Consider the following 14982-nt stretch of genomic DNA (forward strand, 5'->3'; position numbering starts at 1 on the left):
TCCTACTTTTTCCCCAGAACATTTAAAAAAACTTTGTAAAAAATTCCTCATTGATTTTGAAAATACATCCATATCAGTATTGTAGAATCAGACTGGCACAGATGATTGTGTGATTGTTGTCTGTAGTTATTTTGCTCCTGAATTTTGATGTTTTGCCTTTTGGCTTGTTGCCTCTGCCTGCACATCTGTTGTGACTGTGTGATTTTTCTCCAGTGTGTTGACCTGTTACACTTTAGCTTTTACTTTTCATGTTTATCTTTATACAACCCCATTACAAAAAAAAAAAGTTTGAGCACAGTGTAAAACATGCATAAAAACATTTGCAAAAACTTTTTGACCTTGAGTACAGTAGAAAGACAAGATATTTAATGTTCAAACTTTAACTTTATTGTTTTTTTTGTAAGTATACACCTGCAACACCACCGATTCTTTAGACAAAAGTGTTTGGGAGCTGAGGACACTAATAGTTGAAGTTTTGAAAGTGAAATCCTTTTCCGTTCTTGCTTGATACACAACCTCTGATCTGGACTGCAGGCGGGTCAGTCTAGTATCTGAACTCTTTTACTATGAAGCCACGCTGTTGGAACGTGCAGAATGTGTCTTGGTATCGTCTTGCTGAAATAAACACGGACATCAATGATCTCATCATCTGGATGGCAGCAGATGTTGCTCCAATACCTGCATTTATCTTTCAGCGTTAACAGGGATCTCACAGATTATGATCACCCATGATGCCATGGGCACTAACACACCCCCATACCATCACAGATGCTGGCTTTTGAATTTTGCTCTGGTAACAATCCAGATGGTCCTTCTCCTCTTTAGGATAGAGGACATGACATCCACGAATTCGTAAAACAGTCTGAAACGTGGACTCGTCAGACCACGGCACACTTTTCCGCCTTGCGTCCGTCCATCTCAGATGAGCTCGGGCCTCAGAGAAGTCTGCAGCGTTTCTGGATGTTGCTGATGTATGTCTGTCTCTTTGCATGGTAAAGTCTTAACTTGCATTTGTAGATGCAACAACAACTGAGGGTTGAAAGTCATGAGCATTCAGTGTTAGTTTTCAGTCTTGCCCCTTACATGCAAAGATTTCTCCAGGTTCTCTAAGTCTTTTAATGATATTATGGATTGTAGGTGGTGGAAACGCTACATTTCTTGCAGTTTTGTGTTGAGAAACGTCCTTAAGCTGTTGAACTATTTGCCCACACAGTTTTTCACAGCGTTGAACCTCACCCCATCCTTGCTTGTGAACGACTGAGCCTTTCGAGGACGCCCCTTTAAACACAATCACGATGCGGCCACCTGTTACCTAGAGACCCTTTTACAGTTTGCAAACAATGAGCAAGCTGCAACAGAAGGACAGCGGACGACGACAGCTTGTCAGTGGGCGCTGTAAACACAAGCAGTTTTGATCGCATCCTCAGTCCAGTCAACACGTTTAATAGCTTGCAGCCGTAGACAACTTAAGTTGACCAGCAGAATATCAATTCTGATGTACTGTGTATGCAAACAACCAGACATGTTGAAGATTTGGGACTGATGAAATGTTAAATTCAACATTTGCAGCTTGATAACTCATCTGGATGACTAAGGGGTGCCAAAATGCGCACGCAGCTTTTCGATGACATCGGCTGTAAAAGGGTCTGTTCACCTGTTTACCTGTGACGTGCTGCAAACAGGTTTTGTTTTTAGCATTTTTACCAAATTTCCCAGTCTTTTGTTGCCCTTGCTCCAACTTTTTTGCAATGTGTTGCAGGTGTTAAATTCAGAATGAGTGTATATTCACAAGAAACAATAAAGTTTATCAGTTTGAACATTAAATATCTTGTCTTTCTACTGTATTGAATTGAACGCAAGTCAAACTGTTTTTGCAAATCATTGCATTCTGTTTTTATTTATGTATTAGACAACGTCCAAACTTTTATGGACTTGTGGTTGTATTATGCAAATAAAAAACAGACATGTAGACACAAGATTAATTGGACAGACATCATCATATTATTTGCTCCATCTTGTAGATAAACACTGTGAGGTTTAATGAACACTGTAACTTCTAGTGACTTTAACTTTTAATCCTGTTCAATCTACAACATGTTTTATGCAACAACAGATTATAATGAACTTAATTCACTTACAAAGTGCTTCTACTGTAGCTCCTTTCAGCGCCTCACAGTCAGGGACGTGGTGGAAGGTAAGCACGCCTAAACCAAAGAGCTCATGATGGCTCACAACACTTAATATTACCAGACTTTCTAAATCCGGAGAGATCAGAGACGTGGCAGTGACTGAGCATGCTGTCAGTGCTCGTTCTGCTCATCTCCGTTAAACCCTGAAACACCTCATTATCTCACAATCGCCGGTTGGATCTGTGTAAAGTGCTGCAGGCCTGACAATCCCATCACGAAAATTTACAGTGAGCATCAAGATGACTGGGAATGGTGCTTTTTCAAATGATGTTAGATTTGTGGTGAATTATAAAAACAGCGCGAGTGTACTTCCCTTTGTTTGACATTCACGCTCCACTTGTTTTTCCAGAGACAACTTCCTGGTCTTAGATATCTTCTTTGAAGCTCTGAACTACGAAACAATTGAGCAAAAGAAAGCCTATGATGTTGCAGGTTTATTAGGTAAGATTTATTTTCTCTCTTTTCTGCATATTGAAATAGACTTGTTTGCGCAGGGTGAAAGGTGTTGTCATAGTAACTGCACTTCCTTTGCATTACCATTAGTGGCAAACAGGCTCTGCTTTGGCAATATGTCCATTATGCTTCATCTTGAGTACTCCTACTTTCCAGGTGACATTGGTGGACAGATGGGCTTATTCATCGGAGCCAGCATCCTGACAATCTTAGAAATACTGGATTATATCTATGAGGTACAGTTTCTGTCAACCCCACACACATCAGCCAATCACATTGAGCTGTGTTATAATTAGCACTAACAAACAGCTGGATATCAGCAGGAAATCCGTGCCTACAGACAGTAGCTACTTTAGCTACTTACTAAATGCATTAGTGCAAGGTTTGTTTTTTTCATGATTCATTTTAATGTGTTAGCACGTATCATTGTTCTTCCCAGGCATAATCATGAGAAAGTCTAAATGTTTATTATACATGCAAGAAGTTTTATTTGATTCCAGGGATGGAATAACATTTTTTTTTCTGTAGTTTGAGCAATATTGAGCAGTCATGTTGGAGCAGGCTTAGGTTGATTAGCTTAGATTGCACTGGCTGAAATGCAGTCTCAGAACCCATCAGCTATTGTCTGACAACGATTTAGCTTTTTATTTTTTTATTTTATCTTCATTCATATACCAGTATCTGATTATAGAGATCGGGCTCCGACTCCATTCTCATGTCTCAAGTTGCAAACTGTAAAGACTGTAAACGGTGACCAGCAAACGGAAGACTTATCTGTAATCTGGATGCTGGCTACACTGGATGTCCGGAAACGTTGGCCGTTTTTTTTTTTTAATCTAAAAATAAATAAAAACAGTTAAAATGTAAGGCACATTGATCAGCTAAAACAGGAACACCTGGAAGTAAAATGTGATATGTGTAATGTGTTGTTGTGGAAATAAAACTTTGATAGAGGGGGAAAAAACCTTAGTATGAGCAAAATTTTAATGTATTTTTTTCATATGGATTAATTGATCATTAATATTACCAATGATCAATTAATGAAAGTGCATGTAATTTGTAACCTAAAGTTAAATAAAATAACAATAAAGTAAATAAAAGTATACACATTTAGGAAAAGTCAGGGTCCTGTAGTTAGATGGGTCCCATTTCAACAATATTATACTGCAATTTTTAAAAACAGTCAAATTGATTCCCTTGATAGATTCAGTGTCAATTTAATATCATTCAATATTGAGAAAGTTTGTTTTTATAATGATTAATGTTGTGTGTTAGTACATATAAGTGACGGGGTACGGACTTTTGATTTCCAGGCTGCAGAGACTAATATGCGCTCAGATCAGTGCTGAGGACGTGCTGCTCACGCCGGTCAAACGAACTCCTGTCTCAGCTGTATCCTCTTAAAGCTCTCCAGCCTGCTGCCTGCTGGCTGCCCAACATGTATGAATAAAGCAGAGTCAGAGGGAGGGCCTGTGTAATGCAGACATCACAGTGAATGAACTCTTCACTCTTGTCTCCTCCACTCATCTCTGCTCTCTTTCACCCTCCCTGCTGCTGCTGCTGCTGCTGCGGCGCTACGGGTGAAACCAGGTGATCAAGCACCGGCTACAGCGTCTGCTGAGGCCGCAGAAAGAGGAGAAGAAGAACAAGCAGCAGACCAGCACCGTTGCAACAGTGGGTCTCGAGGAAATGAAAGCGAAGGTACTGCACATACTGTACTGAGACAGCTGCACTGTTTCCATACACAACTTCGCCTGCAGCACTTTAACTGCATTACGAAACTACAAGGGAATAATATTGGGAGAAGCAAATTAATTTTCCACTTCTAAAATAATGAAGAATGTATTGTTCCTAATTAGTCTAAACCACTGAGCAAAGCACATCCACCCCTGGAGCTTTTATTTGTTACTGCGCAACTTTATTGTGGTGTTGCATATATGAGAACAATGGGCTGTTTGTCTCACATCTAACCGTAACTGTGTCTCAGTTCCATACTGAATACTCGATCTATAACAGGGTTTAAACAAGTCAGCCAGAGAAATCAAAAAAGATTTAGTTTGTTAGTGTTCAATACTTGCAGCTTTGATTGGGTTTTGGAGGGAGTGACTGGCTGACATCAAATTTGACTTTCTATTACAGGTGTAGACGCCAAATTAGTTTAGAACAGGAGTTTTCAAACTATGATACTTGTGGGCCTCTTCCTCCTCCTCCTCCTCCTCCTCCTCCTACTTGCTTATTAGTTTCGCTCAATTGTGGAATGTCTACTGGATCATAATTACGTTATTTGATCCCACAGACACTTGACAATTGAGCCAAGATAGCCAATATTGCTGTTTTACATAACTTCATACCACATCAATTACATGAAAAACGTCTGTCCAAAGGCATTAATTAGTTTCTGACTGTGTGAAAAACTTTAAATTCCCCCGATAGATCTTTTTCACTGCAGCCATATTGTTATGAAATAGTAGGCATCATTGGTAACACCTGAAATGATCTATGCTGTTTGTCCAAACTATCTTTTTAACCAAATCACACTTATTTTATATACTATTTTAATGATCTCCCTTTGATAAATCATGCAGTATTGCATTTCCATTCACTGAGCATCCCCTGAAACTGGACCCCTCCGCCTTGGAGGCCCACCTCCCACTTTGAAAACCTCCAGTTTAGAATATAGGCAGAAAACTCTTGTATCTGTAGGAAAATCCAATAACATTTCACAGAAAATGCATTCAAGCCAACCAGGAAGTCGGCTATTAAAGTTAAAATATATAATTTAAAAGTAATTTACACTCAGCGGCTGTTTACCTGGCATGCCACTGCTATCTTTCTCTTGGAAACCATGGCCAAATTTTGCAGTGTAGGTGTTATACACAGTGTATTCAGCAGACAAGATCCAAGAGTTTCATTTGCATTTTGGCCGTCTCACTGAACTGACTATAATGATGATGGCTGTCATTACAGTCTGCAAAGTTTCGTTGCATTTGGACATTCAGGATGCAGTATCACTTCACTGGATTTATGTATTTAGCAAAAATCATTATCATGACATTTTAGAAGAAATACTGTTTTGGGAAATACACTTATTCTGTTTCAGTATCAGGTGTCAATATCAAGATCAATATCAGTGTTCGATATGTACAGAAGCATGGAGTAAGTATGGAGACAGCGTAGCTTAGCATAAAGACTGGAGACGTGGATAAACAGCTAGTTACAGATAACCTAACCTCTATAAACAGATATCTGCATATGAACATGCAGAATCTGTTGGAAAGTAGTAAGATTTTGGTCCCTGAAGCGCTCTGGTTTCTGTCAGTTGTCCGGGCGTTACTGACCAATCACGCTCGAGCTTGCTTGAGTTGAGCGGAGGTAAACAGTCCCTGTGGAGAGGAACAGAGGCTGGACGCATTATCTGCATTCATATGTCGATATCTGTTTATAGAGATCGTCTTTCATTCTTGCTTCTGTTGCTAGTCAGACTGGAAACAGTGACCAGCGTACGGAAGAGGAATGTCTGGAAACCTGTTGTCTGGATATCCACTGGCTACTCAAGAAGCCCTGAAACACTGGTTATTACAGGCTAAACTGTCACGTTGATTGTTTCTGAGATTGAAGCAAACACATCTAAATATCAGAATCTCAGTTGACCCCTGGTGGCTGGATGCAGGATAGGTCATAAATCCTGCTTTCCTGATGTTAATATGTAGGTCACGGCCCAAACAAAAACATCTAAGCAGACATCAAATAATTTTTTCCCAAAGATGGTTTCTGTGAGATTTTAAGCAGCTCTTATGACTTTGATGTTTGTTCAAGTGTTCATTTCTCTGGAAAGTTTGATTTTAAAAAGTTATTTGATGATTGAATCAAACCGTTATGTGGGCGGGAACCCGAAAGCGCAGCTCCAACGTTGATCGCTACCCCACAGACTCTGGCTCCCAACGACGTTGCCAACGCAAGATGGCAGCGCTCGTGTCCAGGATATTTTGGCTTCAGTTTTGTTCGGTAGGAGGAAATGAAGCCGTGGCATCCATCTTTTATATATGTCAGTGGTTACAACACATAACTCCCCTAAAAATCTTAATCATCTTTAGAAGTATTGGTAGACATTTTTTTTTTTTAAATTTTGGACAGCAGATCACTTCCAGTCTTTATGCTAAGCTAGGCTAACCACTTTTTAAACTCTAGCTGCATACTTAACGCATATATTGATCTTTTCATCTCATGTGTAAGATTTACAAGATTTAATGACAGAATACAGCAGACAGTGAACATAAAATTCAAAAGTATGTTTTCATCAGTGTATAATCACCTGAAAATAAGAATCATTGTGTTTCTGTCACCTTAGAATGAGGTGTTTATATCGACAGAGCGTGTGGGTCCTTTTCCAGCGAGTTTGCCATATTTCTACTTCAGAAAGGACAAACACTGTCTCCAGGGAGAGCCTTTTGTGTTTTACTCAAGTTTCTCAGCCACTGTAGATTCTTCAACATGTTAGGAAGGGCAGAGTAAGATGAGGTGTTGCTAGAAGCCACTAAATCCTACAGACTGGTCCTTTAAATTACATTAATTTAACAGTAGTATGAGTCAAGTGACCATCTTGTTTGTTGACTTGTTTGTTCTGCCTTCAACAGGAGCCCAATGACATGACACGGAGTCACCCAGAGGGGGCGTACGCCAACACGATACTCCCCAACCACCACCACCCTCTCCCTCACCCTCACCCTCACCACCATCACGCCGGGCACCACGGCGTGTTTGAGGACTTCGCTTGCTAGAGCCATCGAACCATCCGTTTCCAGTCCTGGTGACACCAAAAGATAAAGAGCCGTCTGTGTTAAGATCAAATAACAGACCCGTCCCCCCCCCCCCCCTCCTCCTCCGGCGTTCCCGTCGTCGCTCCTTTGCTGTCACCAGCGAAAAGCTACAGCCAAAGTCGAACACCAAACTCGTGCTGCTAACAGAGCACCTGTACGTACAGTATGTAGGCACAAATTGGACACCGCTTTTACTTTTTCATTCTCTCTCTGGATGGGACGCCTCTCAACTTCGTCTAGCTTCACGTGAGAAGTCAGGCACTTTTGTGATTTCAGGACCAACTTTTGGTACATGGTCACATAAAGGGAACAAGAGGAGGACTGCATGTCACCTTGATTCAGTTTATACTCCAAAAAAAGGGAGAAAATCTAATTTATTTATTCAGCTAGCATCTCTGATTTTTCTCGGATGTCTGTATCCCTCCATTCTCCCTCGAGTTTTCCTCCTGCTTCATGGAAAACACACTGTACCATATCAAGCCATTACACATTATAAATTATGTAATTATTTAAGGAGATACTATTATCTATATGTTCTATATTGTATACAAGATGAGAATACTTAAGTAAGCGAACCTTACTCGTGTTACATCCATCCAAAATACGAGGGGAATTATTTAGGCTGAACTGTATGACCTTGGCTTAGATCTAGCAGCATCTTTCCACATGATACACTTTGTCTGGTTTGTGGTTAAGGTGTTAGAGAGTAGCATTGTACTTGTACATAAAGTCCGACTTTAAAATGAGAAAGTTCTAAAAGTTCTGTTTCAATGGTTGTTGTTTATATTCAGTTAATATATAACTTATGTAATATTAATTTTAGTTATTTATACATTTGAGAAAAGACTTTTATATGATAATATCGATCACGATTGTAGCAATTATTGTACACTTTCGATCTGCAGATATGTTAGACTGCCAGAAATCAATACATTTGTCCAGGTAACAAAAATGGACTGTATGGATCGTGGCTGTTATCTCCATCATTTCCTTTTATGTGTCCTGCTTTTTTTCTCCGAGATGACGCACACGTCCTTTGCATATGGATGTTTTTTCGGTTATGAGATGTTTGTGCTTAAATTATTCGTCTTATTGAGTTCATCCCTGCCCACCATCCACTCCTCACTTGGGTTAGCATCATAACTTTAAGCTGACATAAGCAATAAGAAACTGAATTTTATTTTTTGCCAAGTCATCTCCTTCAGCTTGTGGACCAGTATCACTGTAAAAGTGTAGCAGCTATTTACAGTGTGAACCTGACGGTGGAGTGTGTGTGCGCGTGTTTGCTTGTGTGTGTATGTGTGTGTTTGTTTGCATGTGCACTTTAACATTTTGCACACATCACTGAGCACATTAGACCGATGCAACTCGGCTGAGCTGATCCACGGGAAAAAAAAAACAGGAGAGTTTGAAAATCTGAATAGTTAGCATGAAAGCTAAGAGTTTTATTGCAGTAGTAAGGTTTTTTATCTAACAAGTGTAGAATAAGAACAGCTTTTACATTCAGCCCCAAAATTGTAGAGAGGAGTTTAATTTAAAAAACTGCTCGAGGGCTGAATAATTCTTATTGGTTGACTTAATCCTCAGTGGGCGGGACAAAGACACAACAGTTTAAAAGAGCACAAGTTAGCAAAATGGAAAATAACGACAAATAAAAACCCTTAAATCTATTTATTTATAATCATGTTTGTCATTATCATGGAAGGTCAGCTTGCTCACCTGCCCTGATACACTGCAGGAACTTAACCTGAAACCTCTGACTTCCCATAATCTGATCTTTTAAAAACTGAGAGGCTTTGGTGTGAGACTTTATCCTCTAGAAACTGAGATGTTGAGATGTTTAGTCATGATATAGAGTTTCTTGCACATTTATCTTAATTCTGAGGCATTACTCGTGCTGGGGCCAACACATCAGCTCCTTTAACCTGTTTGTAGTTTTTTCAGTTGTTTTATCCTCTTAATTTATTCCACGCGCTGAGAGATCTCTTCATGTCTATCATTTGAACCTTACTAAGTCCCGCCTCTTTTTGCTCTGTGCTCCAATAACAGGCAGGCTTGGTACCCGGCGGACTGTACTTAGATTTGATATGTGGTGGCCTTGTCTGTGTCGAAAAGAAAAACTAATTTAGAAGATGGTTGAATCTGGGGATCTGTAAAAATGACATACAGTCACGCCTTAAGTTAGCTTAAGTTGCTACCTAATGTTTTATGTAGAATAGCTAGCTACTTAGCAGTAGTAGATGTTAGCGGTTTGCTAACATCAGCTATCAAATGTAACTAGCAAGCTAAAAATTTATGTACATTAGCTCGCCAAGCAAGAGTTTTGAGTAACACTTCATTTTACAGGTCCTCACTTTTATGATAAGTATGTGATAATTAGCAAGTAACAACTTTGAAATTACCCCCCAAGTGAACCTCATATTTATCGCCACTTTTTAAAAAAATATATTTCCCAAAGATCAGACATCAGTTGGAAATGAAGCTGCAACAACTCATTTCGATTTAGTGGCCTGCTCAGCAGAGGCTGAATGGAAATCAGTTGGAAATTAAACTGGCATGATCAGCAGATGTTAGAAACTAGTTGGAAATTACACTGCAACAATTCACTTCAGTTTAGTGGCCGGTTCTGCAGGAATGAGGTGGAAGTTAAGCTGACATGATCAGCAGAAATTAGACAGAAAGCAGTTGGAAGTAATTCAGTTATATTCCTGTTTTATTCATCCCCTGCTGCCCTGACGTCAAGATTAGATATAAATGAGGTTTCTGTGTTAAATAAATGGTGTCACTACTGATCTGATCTCTGAAAAATATCTCAAATTTTTTTTTAGGAAAATGTTTGGGTAATTTGTGGCTTGAGTTTTACTACACCTGCTAACTAGCAAGCTAACGATTCATGCAGATTAATTAAGCTTGCTGAACTCGGAGCACAATGCCTGAAGCAGCGGGATTTAATAAGGATCCATTTTTTTGTAATGAGTTTCTTACATTTCCCCCTTTTTTAAAAATAAGTTGGTTGTCTTGCTCGGTACAGATGCAGTAGTAAAATGGTGTTTGCTGTCGTAAACTTCATGAAAACGGCTACACATCAAGTTACGTTAAGTTCCTGCAGTGGAAAATGGCTCTAGAACATCTGATTAACTGTAGGAATTTCCAAGAATAGCTGGACAAACCAGGTAATGTAGAAAATTTGGCATAACTCGACACCACTCTGTCAGTGGAGTTACTTCTTAACGTTCTTAACCTTTTGCATTTATCACTGGGTTTCTAATGTCTCTTATGGTACAGGCACACTTGCATCATCTTTTTCAAATATTTGTTTAGCTCTGCATTCATCTTCATGGAAAACCACATAAAGAAGCATTCAGGAATGTGCTCTCAGAAGGGATGCAATGCCTGAGATGCGGTCTCATTTAATCGACTCTGACCTTGAAAAATGTCGGCCTTGTTACTTTATTAGCGCGCCATAATTTATGATGTTTTCCCATCATCCATTTATATATTTGACAAAGCTCGGGTACAAGAAGCTGCACGCTCTGATTCGGTTTGTAACATCTCTGAGAAGAGGTTGATCATGTTTTCCCTCATAGCATGCTTGCGGCTTCTTTGCTTTCATGCAGCAGTTTGGGCACAAAATCAAGCCTGCTGAAACCCACCTCGGTTTTGACAGGCCTCTGACAGTCTGCTCTGTATTTAATTAATTCATAACATTTGTCTGGGAATATTTATGAAATGCTTCACTTTACAGGATATCATGTTTTCAGACGACAGCGTAATTTTTCTGTTAATTTGATCGGCGCATTCTGTTGCCGCAGCGTCGCCATACATCACTTTAGCTCACAATGAGATTCCCGTCCTTCATCTGTCAAATCCCCTCCTCCTGTCAAGTAATCATGGGCTATACATGGCTGTTTAATATTCATAATCATGTGTCACTTTGACATTTTCAAAAGGTTCCCAATCACAGTCTCTGATGGCATCCTGTACAGGCTATGCATAACAATCTTCTCCTCTGTCATCAATAATTGTAGCTATCCTCAGACAAGTCACACAGGGGCTGCTGTGTTCAGATGAATACAGGGCTGCTTTATCACTGTAGAGTTTCGTCTGAACGTTGGAGCCTGGAGTCAATGTAGGAAGGTTTTTTTTTTTTTTTTTTTTTAATCCTCCAGGTGCTGCACTGTAACACACAACCCGATTAACTCTGTAGACGCACAAGAACACAGCTAACAGTTCACCCATTCTTGAGAACTGGGATAAATCATGTCCTGCCCAAAATATTTGAAAATTCATTCTTTAAGGATTTATATATGTATATATGAAATATTTGCCATTTCTAAACTTGCCCTGAGCCAGAAAATAAATGTGCCTCAGACAAGAATTCAGAACTTCAAATAATTCAAAAATGTGTTTAAAGTCTAAAACGAACAACACACAGTGAGAGCATAGGTGTAAACATTGAATAATATAATCATCTTTGATTTAAAATATTTTTTATGAAAATGTGTCCCAGATTTCCATCAACTCCATCTGATTTTTTTTTTTTTTTTTTTTTCCAAAAACATGATTTACTCAGGCATAAAAAGTTTTAGCTATGCCTTAAGGACCCCCGTCTCACTTCCTGGTTTCCAAAAAAAAAAAGTGTGAATACTTCTCAAGCATTCGTAAGTTTTCTATTTTTAAATAAATTCATTACATAATGTTGCTATCAGACGTGTCTCATGACATGTCAACTCTGCAGCCCTTATAAATAAAAGATAAGTAAGAATTATGGTTTAAAATTATGTATTTTGATCAGGATTAAGAGAATTCTGAGCAACTTTAAAAAATAAACTGACTACTGACTGTTACTATGCTGTCAAATATAAAAAAATTAACATTTTGTCAACTCTGTAAGACGTCAGTTCTCTTTAATAATTTAATAATGTGTTTGAAATTAGTACTTTTTTTTGTTTGTTTAATAAAACAAATAAATAAGTCAGTGCCCCCAGTATTTGAAATGATTTTGAAGGTTGAGTGATATATATATGAATATATGAATATATATTCATTAAATATATGTTCATATATATGTTCATAAGGTTTTATGAAGATGAGTTTGCATCAAGACGAAACAATTCATGATACACCCAATGTGTGTTCTTTGTGTTTAAAATGATTTTGAAAGTTGAGTAATATGTTTGAAATTTATTTAATAAAATAAATATAAGGGTCACCCAGTAAAAAAAAAAACAGTCAGGACTCGCCCCTGTCTGTGACGTCAGCTCCAACACAGAGGAGTTTGTTTCTGATATATTCATTAAATATATGCTCATAAAGTTTTGTAAAAGGTACAGTTTTGTCCCAGTTCTCCAGATCGGGTGAATTACAGAGTTGTGTGCAGCCTGTGTGAGGTGCCACAGGGCTGAGAGGTGGGCGGCAGGTCTGCACTGTAGCAGATGGGACGACTTCCCTGCTTGACGACATGTAGCTCACATTCCTGGGATTCCTCGAGCCTCCTCTCTGAGCTCCTTTCTTGCCCAGCTCTTTGGGCCCGCCTTTTTATAGCTCCATGACATTCGGCTTGTATGTGCTTTATTACATTATCCACAAAAATCAATTCAATCCAAACAGCCACTGATGTTGAGTTTTGAATATGTGCCGTTAACGTCTTTTTCAGCTGCTTATTTTTAGCGGTGGTCGGAGAGGTCGTCTGAGAAGAGAAAAAACAAGGAGTGCGGGTGATACGAGCCGCTGTCAGGAATTCATGAGTCCTAATTTCATCCCGTAGCTGACAGGAATTGAAATGGACCATCACTGCAGAAACAAGGAACGCTTACATTTTGTACAGAATTGTGATCTTGTGATTATTTCCTCTGTTAGAACACATTTTATAAATGTTAAATATGGTAAATACGATAATTATTAAAGTTTAGATTGGTAAAACCAGTGCCTCCTAAATCCAGAGCCCACTTCACTTTGGAACTCCATGTTGTCTGTTTTGTTTTTCTTTGCAACAAAGTTGAATGTATTTTAAATTTCCCACCACTGACTGAGACGTTATTATAAAACTTACAAGAAGACTGACGGCATCTCAAAGGTAGGTTTTGGGTCTTTAAAGAAGTATAATTATCTTGTTAGGATAAATGAAGTGTGTAATTCTGCAGCTGACAACAGGGACCCTCAGGGGTCCACTGCCAGGGGTCTGTTAGAAGTTTTCAGATTCATTCAAGTTAGGATTTTTAAAAAATTATCAACAAATAATATTTGCTGTGAGTTGCAGAGTTTTGGGTGGATAATAATAATAGTGAAACTAAACGGTGCTGGACTTGTGGTGCTCAAAGCAGCAGAATAATATGTTTGAAAGTTTCAACACCAGCGTCTCTTTCCAGAAATTATGATCCGGTTACTCAAGTTTCTCAAACTGTGGCGCTCGTACCACTGATGGTACTTGAACTCCCTCTAGTGGTAAACTGAGGAATCTCCTAAAATAAAAAATAAAAAAATCAATTAATTTAAAAACATACAATCAAAGTAGAGCGGCAAAGATTAATCGATTATTAATCAACTATCGATTTGAGGCATTTCTTTGTAATTTTTTAAGGAAAAGAAGTTAAATTCTCTGATTTCAGCTTCTTAAATGTGAATATTTTCTGGTGTCTTCACTCCTCTCTGACAGTAAACTAAATACCTTGAGTTGTGGACAAAACAAGACATTTGATGACGTCATCTTTGGCCTTGAGAAACACTGATTGACATTTTTCACTATTTTCTGACATTTTATTAACCAAAAAACTGATTGATAAAATAATTGTTAGTTGCATCCCTAAATGAAAGTACTACAAAACTTCAAACAGAATATATAAACTATTAGATTGCTTAAAAGTAATTTAAAATAAGTTTAGTCTTTCCTGTAATATTTTTGTTTTAGTATCAGCCTCTGCCTCAGGTGTGGTTCCTTACATCATGTGTGCATTGTCATCACTTTTTGGATAAAGCAAGCAAAACCATAACCTAAAAAGTTGTTTATTAACCTCATCTTTGCCTTAACCCAAGATTAAACCCACAAGAAACCTCACACCTTGTGAGCCTGTAACTTCAAACAAAGATGACTTCATATTTTTTGTGGTCATAAGTTTACAAAGATACAGATTTTGGCTCCGACATGGTTGCAACTGTGACCAGACTACCTCGGAAAAAAACATTAAACCTGCCTCCTGCATGAACTGCCTGTAGCTGAATAGGTTAGTCCTACACCACTGTGTGTTTACGTCAGTGGTGCTTGGAAAGTGTAATATTTTTGGAGGTGGTACATGGTGTGAAAAGTTACAGAAACGCTGCTCTAGATAATTCATCAACCTGCGCCTTCATCAAACTGAGCAGTTTCATGTAGAAACCATTTTCTTTCTACTAGAAAGAAAATCGATTACACCACAGAAAAGACCATAGTTCCTACATGGACTATCTTGAGTAACCGGGTCATGATTTCTGTTTTGAGGTTGTTGTTTTTTTGTTGTTTTTTTTGGCACCTTCAGCACCATGAGCTG

At 38.6% G+C, this 14982-nt stretch overlaps 1 protein-coding gene across 1 annotated transcript in view; it reads left to right on the forward strand.

Moving 5' to 3' along the window:
* Positions 1-8418, forward strand: part of asic4a (acid-sensing (proton-gated) ion channel family member 4a) — a 134088-nt gene extending 125670 nt beyond the window's left edge. Inside the window, exons 7-10 of the mRNA XM_084725427.1 lie at positions 2539-2630; positions 2799-2878; positions 4233-4343; positions 7277-8418. Of these exons, the coding sequence (XP_084581553.1) occupies positions 2539-2630; positions 2799-2878; positions 4233-4343; positions 7277-7420 (427 nt within the window). The 3' untranslated portion in view covers positions 7421-8418. The remainder of the gene's footprint in view (positions 1-2538; positions 2631-2798; positions 2879-4232; positions 4344-7276) is intronic.
* The last annotated feature ends 6564 nt before the right edge of the window (positions 8419-14982 follow it).

The sequence above is a fragment of the Lutjanus erythropterus genome, chromosome 8, assembly GCF_056507025.1.
Source record: "Lutjanus erythropterus isolate fLutEry1 chromosome 8, fLutEry1.hap2, whole genome shotgun sequence".
In the NCBI taxonomy this organism is placed as follows: domain Eukaryota; kingdom Metazoa; phylum Chordata; class Actinopteri; order Lutjaniformes; family Lutjanidae; genus Lutjanus; species Lutjanus erythropterus.